General features: G+C 34.4%; 1 protein-coding gene across 2 annotated transcripts in view; it reads right to left on the reverse strand.

The window, feature by feature from the left end:
• LOC148949393 (18S rRNA aminocarboxypropyltransferase) overlaps positions 1 to 17554 on the reverse strand; it is a 48369-nt gene that overhangs the window by 17937 nt on the left and 12878 nt on the right. For both annotated transcript variants that reach the window (XM_089092945.1, XM_089092946.1), the window contains exons 2-3: positions 13185 to 13329; positions 2574 to 2798 (exon numbers count right to left, since the gene is read on the reverse strand). In XM_089092945.1, the coding sequence (XP_088949071.1) occupies positions 2574 to 2798; positions 13185 to 13319 (360 nt within the window). In that variant the 5' untranslated portion in view covers positions 13320 to 13329. The remainder of the gene's footprint in view (positions 1 to 2573; positions 2799 to 13184; positions 13330 to 17554) is intronic.

The raw sequence follows: 17554 nt of genomic DNA on the forward strand, positions 1-17554 counted from the left end.
CGACTTTGGGAAAAAAATGAGCGTGGGAGGGGGCCTAGTTGCCCTCCATTTTCTTTTGTCACTTAAAAAGGGCACTAGAACTTTTAATTTTCGTTCCAATGAGTCCTCCCACAATATTCTAGGACCACTTGGTCGATACGATCAACCCTGAAAAAAAAAAATAATAAGAAAAATAATAATAATAACACCGTGATCTTTCTTCTGACAAAAAATGCAAAATTCCATACTTTTGTAAATAGGAGCTCGAAAACTCTTCAATACACTTATCTTATACGCTGAAGGTGATGGTGTGATTTTCATTAAGATTCTATAACTTTTAGAGGGTCTTTCCCCCTTTTTTCGAAAATCAGGCAAATTTTATCAGGCGCGTAACTTTTGATGGGTAAGAGTAAACTTGATGAAATTTATATATTTGAATTCAGCATTAAAAAGCTACCACAAATCACCATCAATAAATAAATAAAACCTAAACCGAACAGAAATTACAGTAGATAACCGTGTCAAATACAAAACGAGCAAAAATTGACATGAGTTGGGCTAACAGCCCCCATGCCTTATCCAGACCAGACCATAATTTGCGATTGACTGAAAACAAAATACATGAAAAATATTTTCACTTTTTTGAGTTTAATAAATAAGGATTCGCCCCCTAGTCAATACCTTGCTCTTTAAGCTAAAGTTCGAATTTTGTTCCAATGCTTTAAAAATGACCCCTTAATCACAAATGCCGTTAAGTAGAATAAATAGCTCTTATGAAAGTACTAAATAATCTTTGGCTTAAAGAGCGAGGTATTGTACTAGGGTATGAACCCAATCATGTGCGTAATACTTTCTTTCGTTTTAAGATTTGATGATGCTCCTTGCTTTAAGTTAAAAAAATTGTTTTTTTTATGTACAATTTCTTATCTTTATTTAAAAAATGCTGAGAAATCCGGTGCCCCCGTCATAGCTATGTCTCTTCTCCCATGACAACTTCCTTCATGATAAGATCCTCCCACATAACCCCCGATCCACTCCCCCCCCAGACTACCAGAAAAAATCCCCTCTGAAAACGTATGTATACTTCCCAATAACCAATACTATATGTTAACATTGGGTAAAGTTCATAACTTTTAGCCCTCCCCCCGGAGACTTCTGGATATTAAATCATCCTAAAAGACATAATTATCATATTTTCAACCATGTTGAACAAAATGGCTATCTCAAAATTTTGATCAGTTGACTTTGAGAAAATATGAGCGTGGGAGGGGGCCTAGTTGCCCTCCATTTTTTTTGGTCACTTAAAAAGGGCACTAGAACTTTTAATTTCCGTTCCAATGAGCCCTCCCACGATATTCTAGGACCACTGGGTCAATACGATCCCCCCTGGGGAAAAAAACAAACAAACAAATAACACGTATCCGTGACCTTTCTTCAGGCAAAAAATGCAAAATTCAACATTTTTGTAAATAGGAGCTTGAAACCTCCGCAGTAGGGTTCTCTGATAAGCTGAATATGATGGTGTTATTTTCATTAAGGTTCTATGCATTTTAGGGGGTCTTTCTCCCCTTTTTTTGAAAATCAGCCAAATTTTCTCAGGCGTGTAACTTTTGATAGGTAGGACTAAACTTGATGAAACTTATATATTTGAAATCAATATTAAAATTTGATTCTTTTGATGTATCTATCGGTATCAAAATTCCGTTTTCTACAGTTTCGGTTACCGTTGAGCCGGGTCGCCCCTTACTTACAGTTCATTACCACGAACTGTTTGAAAAGAGCACTGAATCCCTTGAACTGTGATAAAATAAACTCTCTCTGACAATTCTACAATAATGTCTTCTATATGATAAGGCCAGGAAAACTAATAAGAATATTAGACGAGAGAAACATTATTCATTACTAACTCTACGTTAAAACATAGACTCTGATGCCGAGTATAGCCGTTATTATGGTTTCTCATTATTTCCGTAGAGACAAAATGAAACAACTGATTCTTCATCGGAGGACTTTATTGTGATTTGATTGTAAGAGTAGGTTTTCTTGCCCAATGCATCAAGACCTTATTGGTATGATTGAAAAAGTTCTTACAAAACATAAATTTTTTCAGTATTTTTTTTTTTATTAAAGTAAGATACTTGTATGTTACATAGACACAGAGCCGACGAAACAGTCCTCATTCAAGGATTTTTGTTCCTTTTGTCCACTCGCTTCGGTCTCTATGTTTGGCAGCTCAAGCCTTTGGCCATCGCACGAAATAATTTAAGTAAGAACCTCAAGTTTCTATCTTGAATAATTTGAAAATTTTCTTCAGTATGCGAGTACAAACACAAAGACACACACACACAAATGTGGACGCACGAAAAAGTTATATAATACGTATAACCATAATTTTGAAAAAATAAATACTTGAAACGAGAAAAGACCCCATATATGGGGTTTTACCATATATACAAATATATGCCAAGACTATGAACTGTTTCTAAGATGTCGCAAAGAGTAGTTCAGATTATCTATCTTTTTACGAAAAGGGGCATTTACTAAGACCATTTTGAACGCCCTTATATTTAGATTTTACACCAACAAAATCTTACCAGTTCACCAACAGGCGTAAGCACCAATCCACCGAATCTCTGACCAAGCCGAAGTAATTTAACTAAATTATGCCGAGCTAACTTTCTCCCAGTACATCGCTTTGGATCGCATTGTTCAACATCCCACATAGCAACAGGAAAAGTGGCTGATATGGTCCCAGGGATGTCATCAGAACTTGAATGTTCAAGTTCGGATTTTGCACTACTGTCCGATTCTTCTGAAAGCTGAAGTATAGAAGAATAGTTATGCTCTTTGCTTCTGAGAAACAAAAATAGGAATTTCTACAATAAGGACTAGATAATTAAAGATGGTAAGCATTAAAAATTTCCAAGAGTTCCCTCTTGGAAAACAAAACAGAAACAAAAACAGGAATTTCTACAATAAGGACTAGATAATTAAAGATGGTAAGCATTAAAAATTTCCAAGAGTTTCCTCCCTTCATATTAAATAATATAAGACGTTCTAATCCACTTTCAAAATTAGAATTTCAATGTCTGAATCCAAGCTTAAGCCGGGATTATAGGAGTAGCGAATTGTGTTTTCAGGAAGAGGAAAGTGGTTCAACTTCCTATACTTGAGCATAAAATTTACTCTTCTTATTCACAGTGCCGATCTGACTAGGTGCGGGGCCCGATTGAAATTTTTTTTTGCGGGGCCCCTTCTATATATTAAATTTTTAGCATAGCTGTTTGTGTCTCACAATATTTATTCCGAGATATCTATTGAGTTACGACTGACCTTATAATTTAAAAGATGCGAAAGATGTTCTTTAATATCTCCATTGGGGTCTAAAAGGTAGATTTGGCCATATGAATATGGTTCAAAATCACATTAAGTGGTTCGCGATGGGTGAGCCGCTAAATTGATTTTGTGATAAATTTGCCCAGCTATTTTGAAGCTGAAAACATTACGATTATTTTTGGTTCAATCATCGCTTACGTTGAATGAAACTAAGGCGAAACATGAGCTGCAGTTTCGCATTCGTTTGTGGAACTCTTTAGAGAGCAAGTGATGTCCTGTAACAGGCCAAACAAATTCATTTGGAAATTGTTGATGTAAAAAATGCAATTCGACCAAGCCGGCAGCAGCCACCAAGTAAATCATCTTTGTTGGCTACTTTTCCTTTGGGACAATGGATGACCCCACAGTGAATACATACAGAGTTGAAGGGTTCCAATGACTTGTAAATAACGCTTGCAAGGTTTATGGTAACTTTGTAGGTTTTTACTGGGTTTTATGCCACAGTTAGTTGGCATCGAAGATTGTGATTGTTGCTGTTCTTCTAACATAACATTTTTTTTGGTACTTGTGTACATAATGGTACACACTCGTGAAGTGAAGTTAGGTAAATCCTAATCAAATATACCAAAATTTTGCAGACTAGGGGGGGGGGGTAAAATATAGCGGTTATATATGCAAAATATGCTAGCTACAATTATTCTGCATATTATGATGTAAAAATTGTTTTCTACTTCACGCTGTCCAAATACTTAACCCCCACACCCACCCCCTAATGTGCAAATATATAGCCCAAACTATATAAGTCCAATGTATTCTGTCACTCGTCCCTTGTTTCCCACTGGACGTAAGCTAATTGTTTCTTATTAGAGAGAGATAAAACCAGTTTGTTCTCGAGTGTGTACGATTATGTACACAAGTGCCTTTTTATCTTCTTCGCTTTCATTTTTGACTTGTTCTAATTCTCGCCGTTCCTTAACAGCACATTTCTTTGTTCTTCACAGTCATTTTGACACTCTTGATACTTGCTTTAGCGTGGCGGTTAACCCTACAATTCTTTGTTCTTCACTTTCATCTTTGGCAAGTTCTCATTCCTGTTGTTGCTTGTAATTCTAGCTGCTGATTATCTTCTAACTGCTTACTTCTTTGTTCTAGCGGTCGTATATCTTCTAACCACACATTTCTCTGTTCTTCGTTTTCATTTTGATTCGTTCTGATTTTCACTGTCGCATGGCTTGTAACCGTATATCGTTTTTTGTTCTTCACTTTCGTTTTCGAATCGTTGTGAACTGCTACTTTTTTTTAATTGCATATTTCTATGTTCTTCAATTTCGTTTTTAACTTGTTCTAATTGTCAGTTTCGCCAATATTTAAACTACACATCTCTTTGATTTTTATTTTCGCTTATCATTACCTCAGACATTTTTTTCAGTGCCTTTTGCCTTAGTTGCTTGGATTTGTCTTGTCACTTTTGATGGTCTAGGTTTCTCATTATCACCTGTTCTACATTTACATTTCTTAGGTCGTTCTCTTGATCTTGTCTCATTTGAAAGTCCAGTTTGTTCATTTTGAGCTTACGGTTTTGTCCTCTTTTGTTTTTATTAGTAACCCCTTACTACTTTTGAAAACATCCCTAGGAACTACTCCTTTCTTCCAATGGTTCAACGGTGCAAGAAGAAGGTTTAACAGCGTATCCCTCTTTTGGCGACCAGGTGCCGCAATTTTGTTTCTAGGCGAAATTCTCATCCCTGGCAAAATTCCCAGGTGTTTCAATTAATTGGAGTGTGGTCGGGATACTACACAAGTAGTAATAAATAGGGAAATTAACATAGGGAAATTATCATTGAGTTTCTAGGAAATGCCCACGCAAAATTCCTGTCCTGGCAAGATTTGACATGTCCAGGCAAAATTCCCGCCCTGGCAAGATTCCTATGAGAGCCCTATGACGTCACAACATCCCTGTTTCTAGCGAACGGTTGCCAAGATTCCGAGCGCATGCCTTGGCAAAATTTCCAGGAGTTTTTCCTCTTATAAATGTCCAAGCATGCCTCCTCAGGTGGTAAAAGCCATATTTATTTATCTAGAGTCAGTTTCTTTCTGGAAGTGGGACAGTCAACATTGAAATGGATGCTTATACATTATTGAATATTGAAAGTGTTGGCAAGATTGGACGGTTGGCAAGATTCCGAGCGCATGCCCTTGCAAAATTTCCAGGTGTTTTCATCCTATACATGTCTAGACGCATATCCAAAATCGTGTCCAAACATGCCTCCCCAGGTGGTAGAAGCCATATTGTTTCCTCTTATACATGTCTAGCCGCTTTCCAGGTGGCAGAAGCCATTTTGTTTTCCCCGTGTTGGATTCACAAGATTCTCAAAATCCAGGTGTACCCTTCAAAGATCCCTGTGTGTTCTAGGAACTGTATAAATACTCAAGGGAGGGAGAATTCCTCATCAGTATTCATTTGAAGCTACAGTGTGACACAACCAGTTATAAAAATAATGGATAATTCACCTTCCTACCAAGAATTACGTCACTTTCTCTAGTATTTCCTATACCCCCCCCCCCCCAGAAACAAATCCCTCCACATCGCTTTGTTTATACCCGTTTTAAAGCACAAAATAGCCTCTTTTTACTGTGTAAAAACCCCATCCGTTAACGATTAATACTTTCAAAGAAAATAAATCCTTTCACTAAATATGTACATTTTTCCCATTTTTGCAATTTCATCGCACTTCCCGTATTCTACCTAAAGGGTAAATTAACATACCTCAACTCTTAGGCTTTTGGCATTAACATATTTCCCCTTTTTTACGTTAACCCTTAATAACGACTAATAGCTCAAGCTGGCTTAATCATCCGTAAACAGGTATATAGAGGTAATCATTGGCAAGCGTCAAATGCACATCCTGGGTTACCTCAATTACAAAAGTCAGATCAAGCTTATTGTCAGATAACACAATGGTTTCACAAAAAAGATGCCTTTTCTGGTCAAATTAACGACATATTTGCTTCCATTTTGAGTAGTCAGTGTTGATTTGGGGAGGGGACTAAGAACTTCTCTTAGATCATCGTTGAGAGTAACCTTTTCATTGTCAATGGGTGTATTAATGTAGATTTTACTCTCTTCCTTTGAATAGTTGAATTGAAAGGCATCATTTTTGTTATATGACATTTTTTTAATATACAATTGAAATTGAAATATACAATTGTCCAAGGAGAAGGCGGGTGGATTCTCTGCGAAAATGACACGATTCATTCCTCTAGCGCTTCCTGCACTTTTACATGGATTATATTATGTTTAAAACTAAGAACTTCTCTTAGATCATCGTTGAGAGTAACCTTTTCATTGTCAATGGGTGTATTAATGTAGATTTTACTCTATTCCTTTGAATAGTTGAATTGAAAGGCACCATTTTTATTATATGAAATTTTTTTGGTTGATAGCTCGACACGATTCGTTCATAGTCCCAAACTCCTTATATGATAATGTGACAATGGGGTATTCATGTGAATTGATTTTTTTCAATATTTTGATCGTTAACGATTGGCCAATCATGTTGTCTAATTTTTTTATCATATGTACGGTCCTTTCTTAGGATATCATATGTATTTTTTTGAAGGAATTTCGCCATTGATAAATGACGAATTGGTATAGCTACGCGTACCTAGTAGTCTTCACCTCCTTCTCTCACTGTAAATTCTAAAACCTACTGCGTCATTGGCGCTTTACTGAAAACCAATTTTGTGACAAATATTTTCTTTTGTTCTTAATATTGAAAATAAACATTAAAATTACAGTAATATTTTGAACTGATGAGCTTTCAGCAATTAATATCATTATACAACAAATATTCAGTTTAATTAATTGGCTCTTTTTAAAGTTGTTAAAGACGAATTTCGTTTCCCTACAAACAAGTGATTGGATACTGCCTCCTTTCCTAAGTGTAAATAAAAACCAAAAGCTTACTGCGTCATTGGCGCTTAACTGAAAACGGATTATATTACAAATATTTTCTTTTCCAGTTCTTACAGCATTGAAAATAAAAATAAAATTACAGTGAAATAAATTCTTGAACTGATGGATCTTTCAACAATTAATATCATTATACATCAAATATTCAATTTGATTTTGTTTATACTTTCCAATACTGTTCAAGACGCATATAGTTTTCAGTAAAGCGCCAATGACGCAGTAGGTTTTAGACTTTTACAGTGAGAGAAGGAGGTCATACCCAAACTCTTGTTTGTGGTGATTTTTGTTCGTTTCAAGCTTGATTTGCATATTCAATTTAAGTTTCATTCGTTTTAAGATGTATTTATTAATTCACGTTTATATCTATTTTATGTTTGTTCGTATTTATTGTTTTTTTAATTTCTCTCCGTTTTGAGTTTCATTTATACTTCAATTGGAAAATATCTTTTTTCATTTTAAGCTTGATATTCATATTCAATCTAAGCATTACTCGCTTTAAGATTTATTTATTTATTTATATTATTACTTGTTGTATGTTTTTGCTATGATTGTTTATTTAATTTCTGTTCGTTTTGGGTTTCATTTATTCTTTAATAGTAATTTCTGGTCGTGTTGAGTTTGAATTTTAAAATGTATTTGTATCTGCTGAGCTCCAGTTTAAAATGGCCTTTACTTTTCTTTGAAAAACTTATTTTTCGGAAAGTTTTTTTAATTAATAAATATTTAAACATTCACTAGAAACCCTCTTCAGCTTTATACATCGATATCTTAAGCTTTTAAAAATATGATATTAATCATCTAGGGGTGCGAATAAATAAAATAGATCTGGTATGCGCCCTGGAAATACCCATGCAGGACCGATATTGTCTCGTCTTCTTAACTCTTCTCCCTCTCCTGCTTCATATACAGCTATCTTAGGCTTTTAAAAATTTTCATCTAAAGAGCTGATAAATAGGTCCCACCTTTCTTTTCAAGAAAGCAAAAAGTAAAATTTATGAGGAATAGGCTAGGGTTAGAAATCAAATGTTTTTGTTATACAACTTGTGGGAAATAAACCCCGACTATCAGTAATCTGTAAAAAAAACATAAAATTCAAAGCAAGAAAGAGCTAAGGTATATTTAAAGCTTAAAAAACTAGCATTATTCCTCTAGGGCCAAAAGGTGTATCTGTCCCAGGCCAATAATTTGAAATCCAGATCACAATTTAGATCATTTAAATAGCTATAAAATCCTCGCCTCGAAATACCTTCTCTGTGCAAGTATGTAGACCCCCTTTCCAATGAAGATAAACTAGAATATTATGACAAAATATAGTAAAATGGCTAACAGAACTCAGTTTGTATGTCCTGATATTGATTGCTATGTTGCTACTCTTGTACCACGTCAGTTGGGACATGGAAAGGACTATTACAGGGGTGATTCGTCAATGTCCGGGTACAGTCTCGTCAGTTGGTTTGCTAAGCATTTTCGCTCTGCACTACCCTTTGCTACAAAATATATTGATCCGATTGCAACAGAATTTGCGTCCTCTACATTACATGATTAGGGCTCTGGGACAGATATGTGATAGAGTGTTTCACAAAATCTCCGGTTCAGCGCGCGATCCCTTGGCAAGCGATTGAAACAACACGGAAAAAGTTTAAAAAGGGTGCGAAAGACCTCATCACTCATCAGTCTCAACTCAGCCCGGAAGCGTAAAGCATCAAAGAAGAAAATAAATGTGTTCATGGCGGGAATCTTGCCTGGGCATGTCCTAGAAATTCAATGATAATTTACCTATTTATTACTACTTGTGTATTATCCCGATCACACTCCAATTAATTGAAACACCTGGAAATTTTGCCAGGGGTGCGGAATTTTGCCTAGAAACAAAATTGCGGAACCTGGTCACCCAAATAGGGATGCGCTGTTAAACCTTCCTCTTGTACTGTTGAACCATTGGAAGAAAGGAGTAGTCCCTAGGGATGTCTTTAAAAGTAGTAAGGGGTTACTACATTTTGTGTACTCATTTTGTGCTAACGTTAATTTACGCTTGTATCGCCTAGATATTATGAAACTACTGAAACTGCCTTTTGAACTTTACATCACCGAGTATGGCCATATGAATTTACATATTTCTGAGCTTTTGTTCTGCAAATGCTTCTAAACGAGTTTTTAAATCTATTACGCTTGTGTCTTCACTTTCAGTTAACAGGATTCCTAAATTATTTAGTCTATCCTGACTTATCCATTTTTTTTGTAAGGTATAAAATCCAGAGGCATTGATTCATCATGAGCCAATTAAAAAACAATTTACAAATCTTATGAAAATTGCCATATTTATTTTAGGTCGTTAATAAGTAGATTTTGCCGGTTTATTTGTAATTCTTAGTTAACTTTGAACGTTTTATTTGACGAACGGATTCTTAGTTGACTCAAAAAGTTAACAATGACAGTACTATTAAGAATTCTTTGTTCTTGGATATCTACTAAGAATTTCTGGCAAGAAGTTCAAACCAACTTTCTCAGTTAACTTTATGACAAATAAAACGCTAAAAGCGAAAAAAGTAGAATTGTTAGTTAACTAAGTTTTGTTAAATCAAACACAACTAAGATTCAACAGGGGAAATGTCAGCAACGTAAGCTATTTGCCACCTACCCTACAAAACGCCCTCACTGATGTGATGCCTTGGATGCAACTATCTATCTATATACGCAACATCAATACTAAATAACTGGAAGTAGATGGCGCAACAAAACCCCCTGCTACGCACTATAACTCCTGGATAGTGGGGAGAGATACACGAACTCCATGGCACTGGCTAAAGGCTTGTTTGTTGTAGGCAATGAAGGACTACATTAAACAAAAGAAGAAAAGAAACAAAAGAGGAACAGAAATAGGGACTATAGGGACTTTTTTTTAGGGACTTAGGGACCTTTGTATGACCCCTATATATATATATATATATATATATATATATATATATATATATATATATATATATATATATATATATATATATATATATATATATATATATATATATATATATATATATATATATATATATATATATATATATATATATATATATATATATATATATATATATATATATATATATATATATATATATATATATATATATATATATATATATATATATATATATATATATATATATATATATATATATATATATATATATATATATATATATATATATATATATATAAATGTAAGAGAGATTGCGGTAATTATAGAGGCATTAGAACTGGTTTCTGTAGCAAGCAAATTACCTAGTATGATGATACTTGCTAGACTTAGAGATGCTATAGATAGATTTTTAAGGGAAGAACAGTTTCGTTTAGGAAAGAGAGACGAGATGTTGATCAAATTTTCACTCTTAGATAAATAATTGAGAAGGACCAGTTAGATAAATAATTGAGAAGATCACTGTTTTACAATTGCAAAACAATTTCAAAGAACGGTCGAACCCCCGGGATTCGAGGATTGCATCTCCGACTACTATTCTTGACATAAAGAATGGGAACCCTAACTTGATATAGGAAACTCTCAATGAAAACTTGGGCAAATATGCCCTTTATAATGGCAACAACAAAAAAACAGAAAACACTGAGAAAGAAGCAAATAATAGGCTCCAATTTCTTTCGGAATGGGAGAACTACTATAATTTAGAAGGCACATGGAATACTATTCCTCTGCCCCAGTCACAAACGCAGATAATAAAATAACAAACTCAACCAGAATCACAAACAAAATGTCTAGTAACAGCAGATAGCAGCACTTTTGAACCCCAGCGAGACTCCAACTTCTTTAGATCTCGTATATGTTTCCATTTATTGTTATAAAAAAAAACATTTTGGTAAAGACACCAGGGAACTGTCAGAGATGTTAAGCGCTTTTAGACGTTATTTCCAAGCAAGATAATACCTGCTTACATTTCAGCAAAAAAGTTTTCAGTTGGAGAGTTCTAAAGCAGCTTGAATTTATTTCGGTTTTGCACCAAGTCAGGACATACTTCATGTTTCCAGCGAATTAAAACTTGGTTCAGTTTTGCAGCAAATTAGAACTTGGCTGGTTTTTATCCTGAGTCAATGTCCATTTTTTCCGTTTTTCAACCATTTAAATTTTCAAAATATTACTTCTCCCTAACATATGTTTTTCTTATAAAACAGTCATTTACTCCGATCATTTAAACAAGTATTAACAATCATTTTTTTTTTAAATTTATGTTAGTCAGGATTCAAAAATAGTTGCCACAACCAACTTTCTAATATATCTACTGAGAAAGGAGAAAAGGATAAGCTCCCATTTTGTTACCAATGAGAGAGCTACTTAAAGTTTAGGAGGCACACTTCAAGCTATTCCTCTGCCTCACTCCTATATACAGTAAGTGAAATGGGAAACTCAACCAAAATCACAAAGAGAAATTACTAGTAACAATATATTGTAGCACTGTATATACATCCTCTGGTGGCTTATTATTGTGAAAAGATATTAGAAATACTATTAAAGAGTGGTGCATTTAGGGTGAAGCCTAGGGGGCCTAGGCCCCTCCAAAATTCTCTAGAAAAAAGATTGACATTTTCTATTTAACAAACCTTGTTTTTAGCCGTATGCTTTGACAGTTTATTTGGAGTATTTCACAGCAAAAAAATGTTTTATTTACAATATTTTTCTATCATTCATCTATTCATGTTCAACCTTTTAAGATCAATTTGACTATTAGCAAGGAATTTTACTTAGTTAGTCACTTCCTGCTCAAAGCTACAGCCATTCTTATTGCCAACACTTCCACTTAAAAAGATTTATCTTAAAATTAAGAATTTTTCAACATTGGTAAGATATCTATCAGGATATTGAGAATCCAAGATTAACAACGATTTTCAATTTTCTTCTGAGTTTATTGCTGATTTCAGCAAGAACTCAGGACTTGGTTGCAAACTACCATAGTAGAAAACCAGCATATCAGATGTAATTCTTTGTCCCAGATCCACACTTCTTCTTGTGACATCTTACGATGTTAGATTTTCAGTAAATGTATAGTAAAGGGCAGAAACAACTGTGACGGCAGCCATTATGATGTTATGAATGAGCATTGACTTGAGAATCAGAAAGTATAAATTTTTTCCTGTCTTATTTCTACTCTCTACTATACCTTTCCCACGGCTTCTAAGGACCATCCAAATTAAAATTAAAAGCGTGTTCTACCGCATTCAACGATCTCAAACAGTCGAAACGGAAATGACAGTAAGCTGGTATTAGTATACAACAACACTTACCTCAATTTTGCATTGAGCTAAAGTTAGGACAAACTTGAATCAAACTTCAAAAAGAAGAATGTACACGTTCCTTCATTTTAGTATTGGTGACAAGAGTGTAAAAAATGAAAGGAGTGTAGTGTCAAAAAAGGAAAATTTGTCCTAGCAAGCCCTTTTAAAGACCGTCTAAGAGAAATTCTATGGATTCTTTTTTTAGTTTTGCGACGACCCTGGTAGTGACCATCCCCTCATCTAATAAAAATAGGGTGTTAGCAGGATTTGTTTATCTTGGGATTATGATTTATTGGATTTCAGGCAGGATTTTTGGGTACCTTAAGGTGACTGTGACAATCATGGAGTGGGTTTCTTGTATGTTTCTGAATTTTTGGTATCTTTTAGATGATCCCCCCCCCCCAAAAAAAGAGCCACAATCTTGTAATTCAAATGGTTTTTCCATACATTTCTTATATTTTCCATATAATTCGCCTTTTTATCTCCCCCCCCCCTCCCTCCTTCAAATAAATTGTCATGTTGGTGCCGATCTGGGATGCTTCCTTTTCCAGAGAATCTTTGAAATACCAGTTAAAACCGAAAAACCAATATAGCTCAAGGGGAAGTAAAAAGAACATACATTTAAAGAAGTTCCACATAATTGCTTGCTCAGCTCATCATCATCAGCAGCTACATAATTATTCACATCCTTTCGTATCCGAACTTGCTGCTTCCTAGGCAAAGAGGCTCTGTTGAACTTTTTTGGTTTTCCCATAGTTTTATCTCTAAAAAATATATATGTAAATCTTTCAAATCAGGTGAAAGTACTTGTTTAAGAATAGACTTTTGAGAGAGATTAAATAAAAAAAACAAGTTTTTTAAACTGAAAGTAAGGAGCAACATTAAAACTTAAAACAAACAGAAATTATTCCGTATATGAAAGGGGCTGTCCCCACCGCAACGCCGCGCTCTTTACGCGAAATTTTTTTATTTTTTTTAAAAATAAATTTGTTTTACATATTCAAAATTTATAGGAAATAGCGATGCGGTGTGGAGGGGACAGCCCCATTAATATACGGAATAATTTCTGTTAGTTTTAAGTTTTAATGTCACTCCTTACTTTCAGTTTAAAAAACTTGTTTTTTTTATTTAATTTCTGATCGTTTTTCAGTTAATGCAGCTTTTATTTTGGCTCACCGTCATTGAATGAGTAAACAAAATTTGCACAAAAATTTTACTTTTCTTTTGCTAAATGGCTGTCTCTAAATTTGGTTCTGACGTAATTTACTAATTAATTTACGTAACGAACTTCTATATTCGTATATTTTTCTTCTGGCGAAAAATACAAAGTTGCAGATTTTTTCAGATATGAGCTTGAAACCTATGTTATAGGGTTTTCTGATACGCTGAATCTGACGGTGTGATTTTCATTAAAATTCTTTCACTTTAAGGGGATGTTTCCCCCCTCTTTAAAACATCAGGTAAATTTTCTCAGGCTCGTAGCCTTTGATGAGTAATACTAAACTTGACAAAATTCATATATTTAGAACCAGCATTATAAGCCCATTCTTTTGATACATTTATCGACATCAAAGTTCCGTTTTTAAAAGTTTCGATTACTATTGAGCCGTATCGCTTGTTTTTTTTTTTATTTCGTATATGTTATAACGTATATGATGGGGTTCTCCCCTTAGTCAATACCATACTCTTAGAGTTAGAAGTTGAAAAAAAAATAAATTCGCAAAACCATGAATCACAAAGGCCGTTTAATTCTAATAGAGAGATCTTTTGAAAGCACGAAGACAAACTGTTGCGTGACGAGTGGGGTCTTTACATGGGGGACACCCCCCTCATATACGTAATAATTTCTGTTCATTTTAAGTTCTAATGTTGCTTCTTACTTTCAGTTGAAAAAACTTGTTTTTTCAAATTTAATTTCTGATCGTTTTTTAAATAATGCTTGGAAATCCGGCGCCCCCTTCATAAAAAATGTCCCTTACCTCAAAGAAACATCCTCCACGGAAAGATTCTCCCGAGTAACCCCCTCCTACAGCCCCCCCCCACCAGAAAAAAATTCTTCCTGAAAATGTCTGTATACTTCCCAATAACCAATTACAATATGTAAGCAATGGGCAAAGTTCATAACTTGCAGCCCTTCCCCTGGGAACTGTGGGGGATTAAGTCATCGTAAAAGAAATATTTATTAGATTTTCGAATATGCTAAACAAAATGGCTATCTCAAAATTTTAATTGGGTGACTTTGAGAAAAAAAATGAGCGTGGGAGGGGGTCTAGTTGCCCTCCATTTTTTTGGTCACTTAAAAAGGGCACTATAACTTTTAATTTCCGTTCCAATGAGCCCTCTCACGATATTATGGGACCACTGGGAGTGGGTCGATACGATTACCCCTGGAAAAAAAAAAATTAAAATAAACACGCATCCGTGATCTTTCTTCTGGCAAAAAATGCAAAAATCCACATTTTTATAGATAGGAGATTGAAACCTCTACAGTAGGGTTCTCTGATACGCTGAGTATGATGGTGTGATTTTCATTAAGGTTCTATAACTTATAGGGGTTCTATCCCCCTTTTGTCGAAAATCAGCCAAATTTTCTCAGGCACGTAACTTTTGATGGGCATGACTAAATTTGATGAAACTTATATATTTGAAATCAAAATTAAAATCCGATTCTTTTGATGTATCTATTGGTACCAAAATTCCGTTTTTTAGAGTTTCGGTTACCATTGAGCCGGGTCACTCCTTACTTACAGTTCGTTACCACGAACTGTTTGAAAATGTGAAGGAGTTATAGCAAGTTTGAAACTTCATTGTTTTTTGGATAAAAAAAAATTACTATACAAAGAAAGGTCATTTAAGATTACTCCACTCAGCATCTGACTGAGGATCTTCAATTGAAATATTTTTACCTGACCGTCTATAAATTTAGTCTCTTTACATCTACAGAAGGGCATAGTAGATTTTTGGGCATAGGGTGTGATGGTGAACTTAAATCCATTTTCAGGACAGAATAATCCAATTTCAAGCTATTGTATGTGTTTCCTCAACACTGCCCCCTGACGGGGGGGGGGGCCTTCCTTCTTGACAGATCTTGAAACGATACTATTCTAACTCCCCAAAGTTAATTATTTGAAAGACCTCCAAAGTTGTAAATAGACTTCTTTGCAGGCTGCTGAGTTCAGATGAAAGATATAAAGCGACATTGACTAGCTATGGCAAAATAAAAAATAAAATAAAAATAAGACACAGGATTTTATGCTTGGCAAAAAAAAAGAAAGAAGTAAAAATGCATAAAACCGTGGGAAAACTAAGCACAGAAACTAAAAACATTACATAATTTCAAGAAAAAAAGGAATAGAAGAAGATAAGAACCAAAAAAATTTAAAGAACTAAAAGAAATTTCAAAAGCAAAGCATCATTAGCATGAAAAATGAAAATCATACAACTATGAAATAATCCTGTCCAACCATGATCTGAACTAGAACCAAACATGGATTTTACGACACAAAAATAAAACTTGTTAGATATGTATAAAAACGGTGGCCAGCGTTTACCCCTTTCCCCGAGGAAAATACCCCCAGAAAATAACCCCCCATGGAAAATACCCACCGGAAAATACCCCCCGTGGAAAATAAGGCTTTCAAAATTTGAGAATTATATTTGAGTTTTGTTTTTTAATTTCTGTAGGGGGAAGGAGTTGTGGTACTTGTATATTATACACCACTCAATCAAGTTTACGATGTGTTACCGCAAGGCCGTACCCAGAGGGGGGGAGGTAGAGGGTTTGAACCCCTCCAGAAATGTTTCTTGACTCGTAAAAACACAACAAAAGTGGATATAAACAAATTTTGTATGCGTTTTTTGAGCTAAAAAAAAACAACAAAGAGAAAAATAAAAATGAAAAAAAAAAACAACAAACGAGACTATGGTCAGTCAAGAGAAAAGAAAAGGCAATTCTAAAGCAACACGATGGTTTGTTAGCATCTCAAACAGAGTGTATTCAACACAAAACGAAGAAAAAGAATAAGATAATAAAAAGTACGAAAAAAAAAAAAAAAAGTTAATACTGAAAAACCAATAAAACCACTACCAAAACAAAAAAAAAATTATACAATTGGCGCAAACTGATCCACGTAGGGAAAAGATGCTTTTATGGAGTTACACCCATTTTCACATTACGGGTAATGTAAAAATTATTTTTCAATGACTCCAATTCCTTTCTTGTTGATTTTACATATTTATCTGTAGGATCAAAATCAAGTTTTTTTGTATGTGGTTTGCGTTTGGAAACATGGATTGGACTTCTTAGACCTATTTTGTAAGCATTTAAATAGTTTTGATAACAATATTAAATTTACAGTTGAGTTCGAGGAAAATAATAAATTACCTTTTCTGGATATTTTATTAATCGAAAGGGATCTCCATTTACTTTTCTCAATTTATAGAAAATCTACGCACAATGATAGGCATTTGAATTTTCATTCTTACCACCCAATGTCGGTGAAACGGGGGTTTTAATTTCGCTAGCGAATAGACCCTTTAGAATTGGTTCTCAGTAATTTCTTGATTCAGAATTGTTGTATTTGAGGGATACTTTGTTTTTTAACAATTACCCAATTAATTTTATTGAAAAAATACTTGAAAATAGACGTGTTAAACATGATAGTAGGGTTATTGGGGTTTCTCAGTCTTTAGATTTAAATATATCAAAATGTTTCATTTCATTGCCATATGTACCTGGTTTGGGTGAGAAACTCTCCCGGATTTTGCGTAAATTTGGTATTGATACATGTTTCCAGTCGTTGAGGCCAATAGGTAGTTTCTTTGGTTCTGGTAAGGATTTAACCAGGAGAAATTTGGTAAGTGAGGTGTATAAAATTCTGTGTTCTTGCGGGATGTTCTATATTGGTAGTACTCACCAACAATTTATTAAAAGGTTTATTGAACACCGAAATTCCATAGAAAAAACCCTACAATTAAGCGAGCCTCCAG

Source organism: Artemia sp. Qi Xiang Cuo, chromosome 8 (assembly GCF_049724085.1).
Source record: "Artemia sp. Qi Xiang Cuo chromosome 8, ASM4972408v1, whole genome shotgun sequence".
Lineage (NCBI taxonomy): Eukaryota > Metazoa > Arthropoda > Branchiopoda > Anostraca > Artemiidae > Artemia > Artemia sp. Qi Xiang Cuo.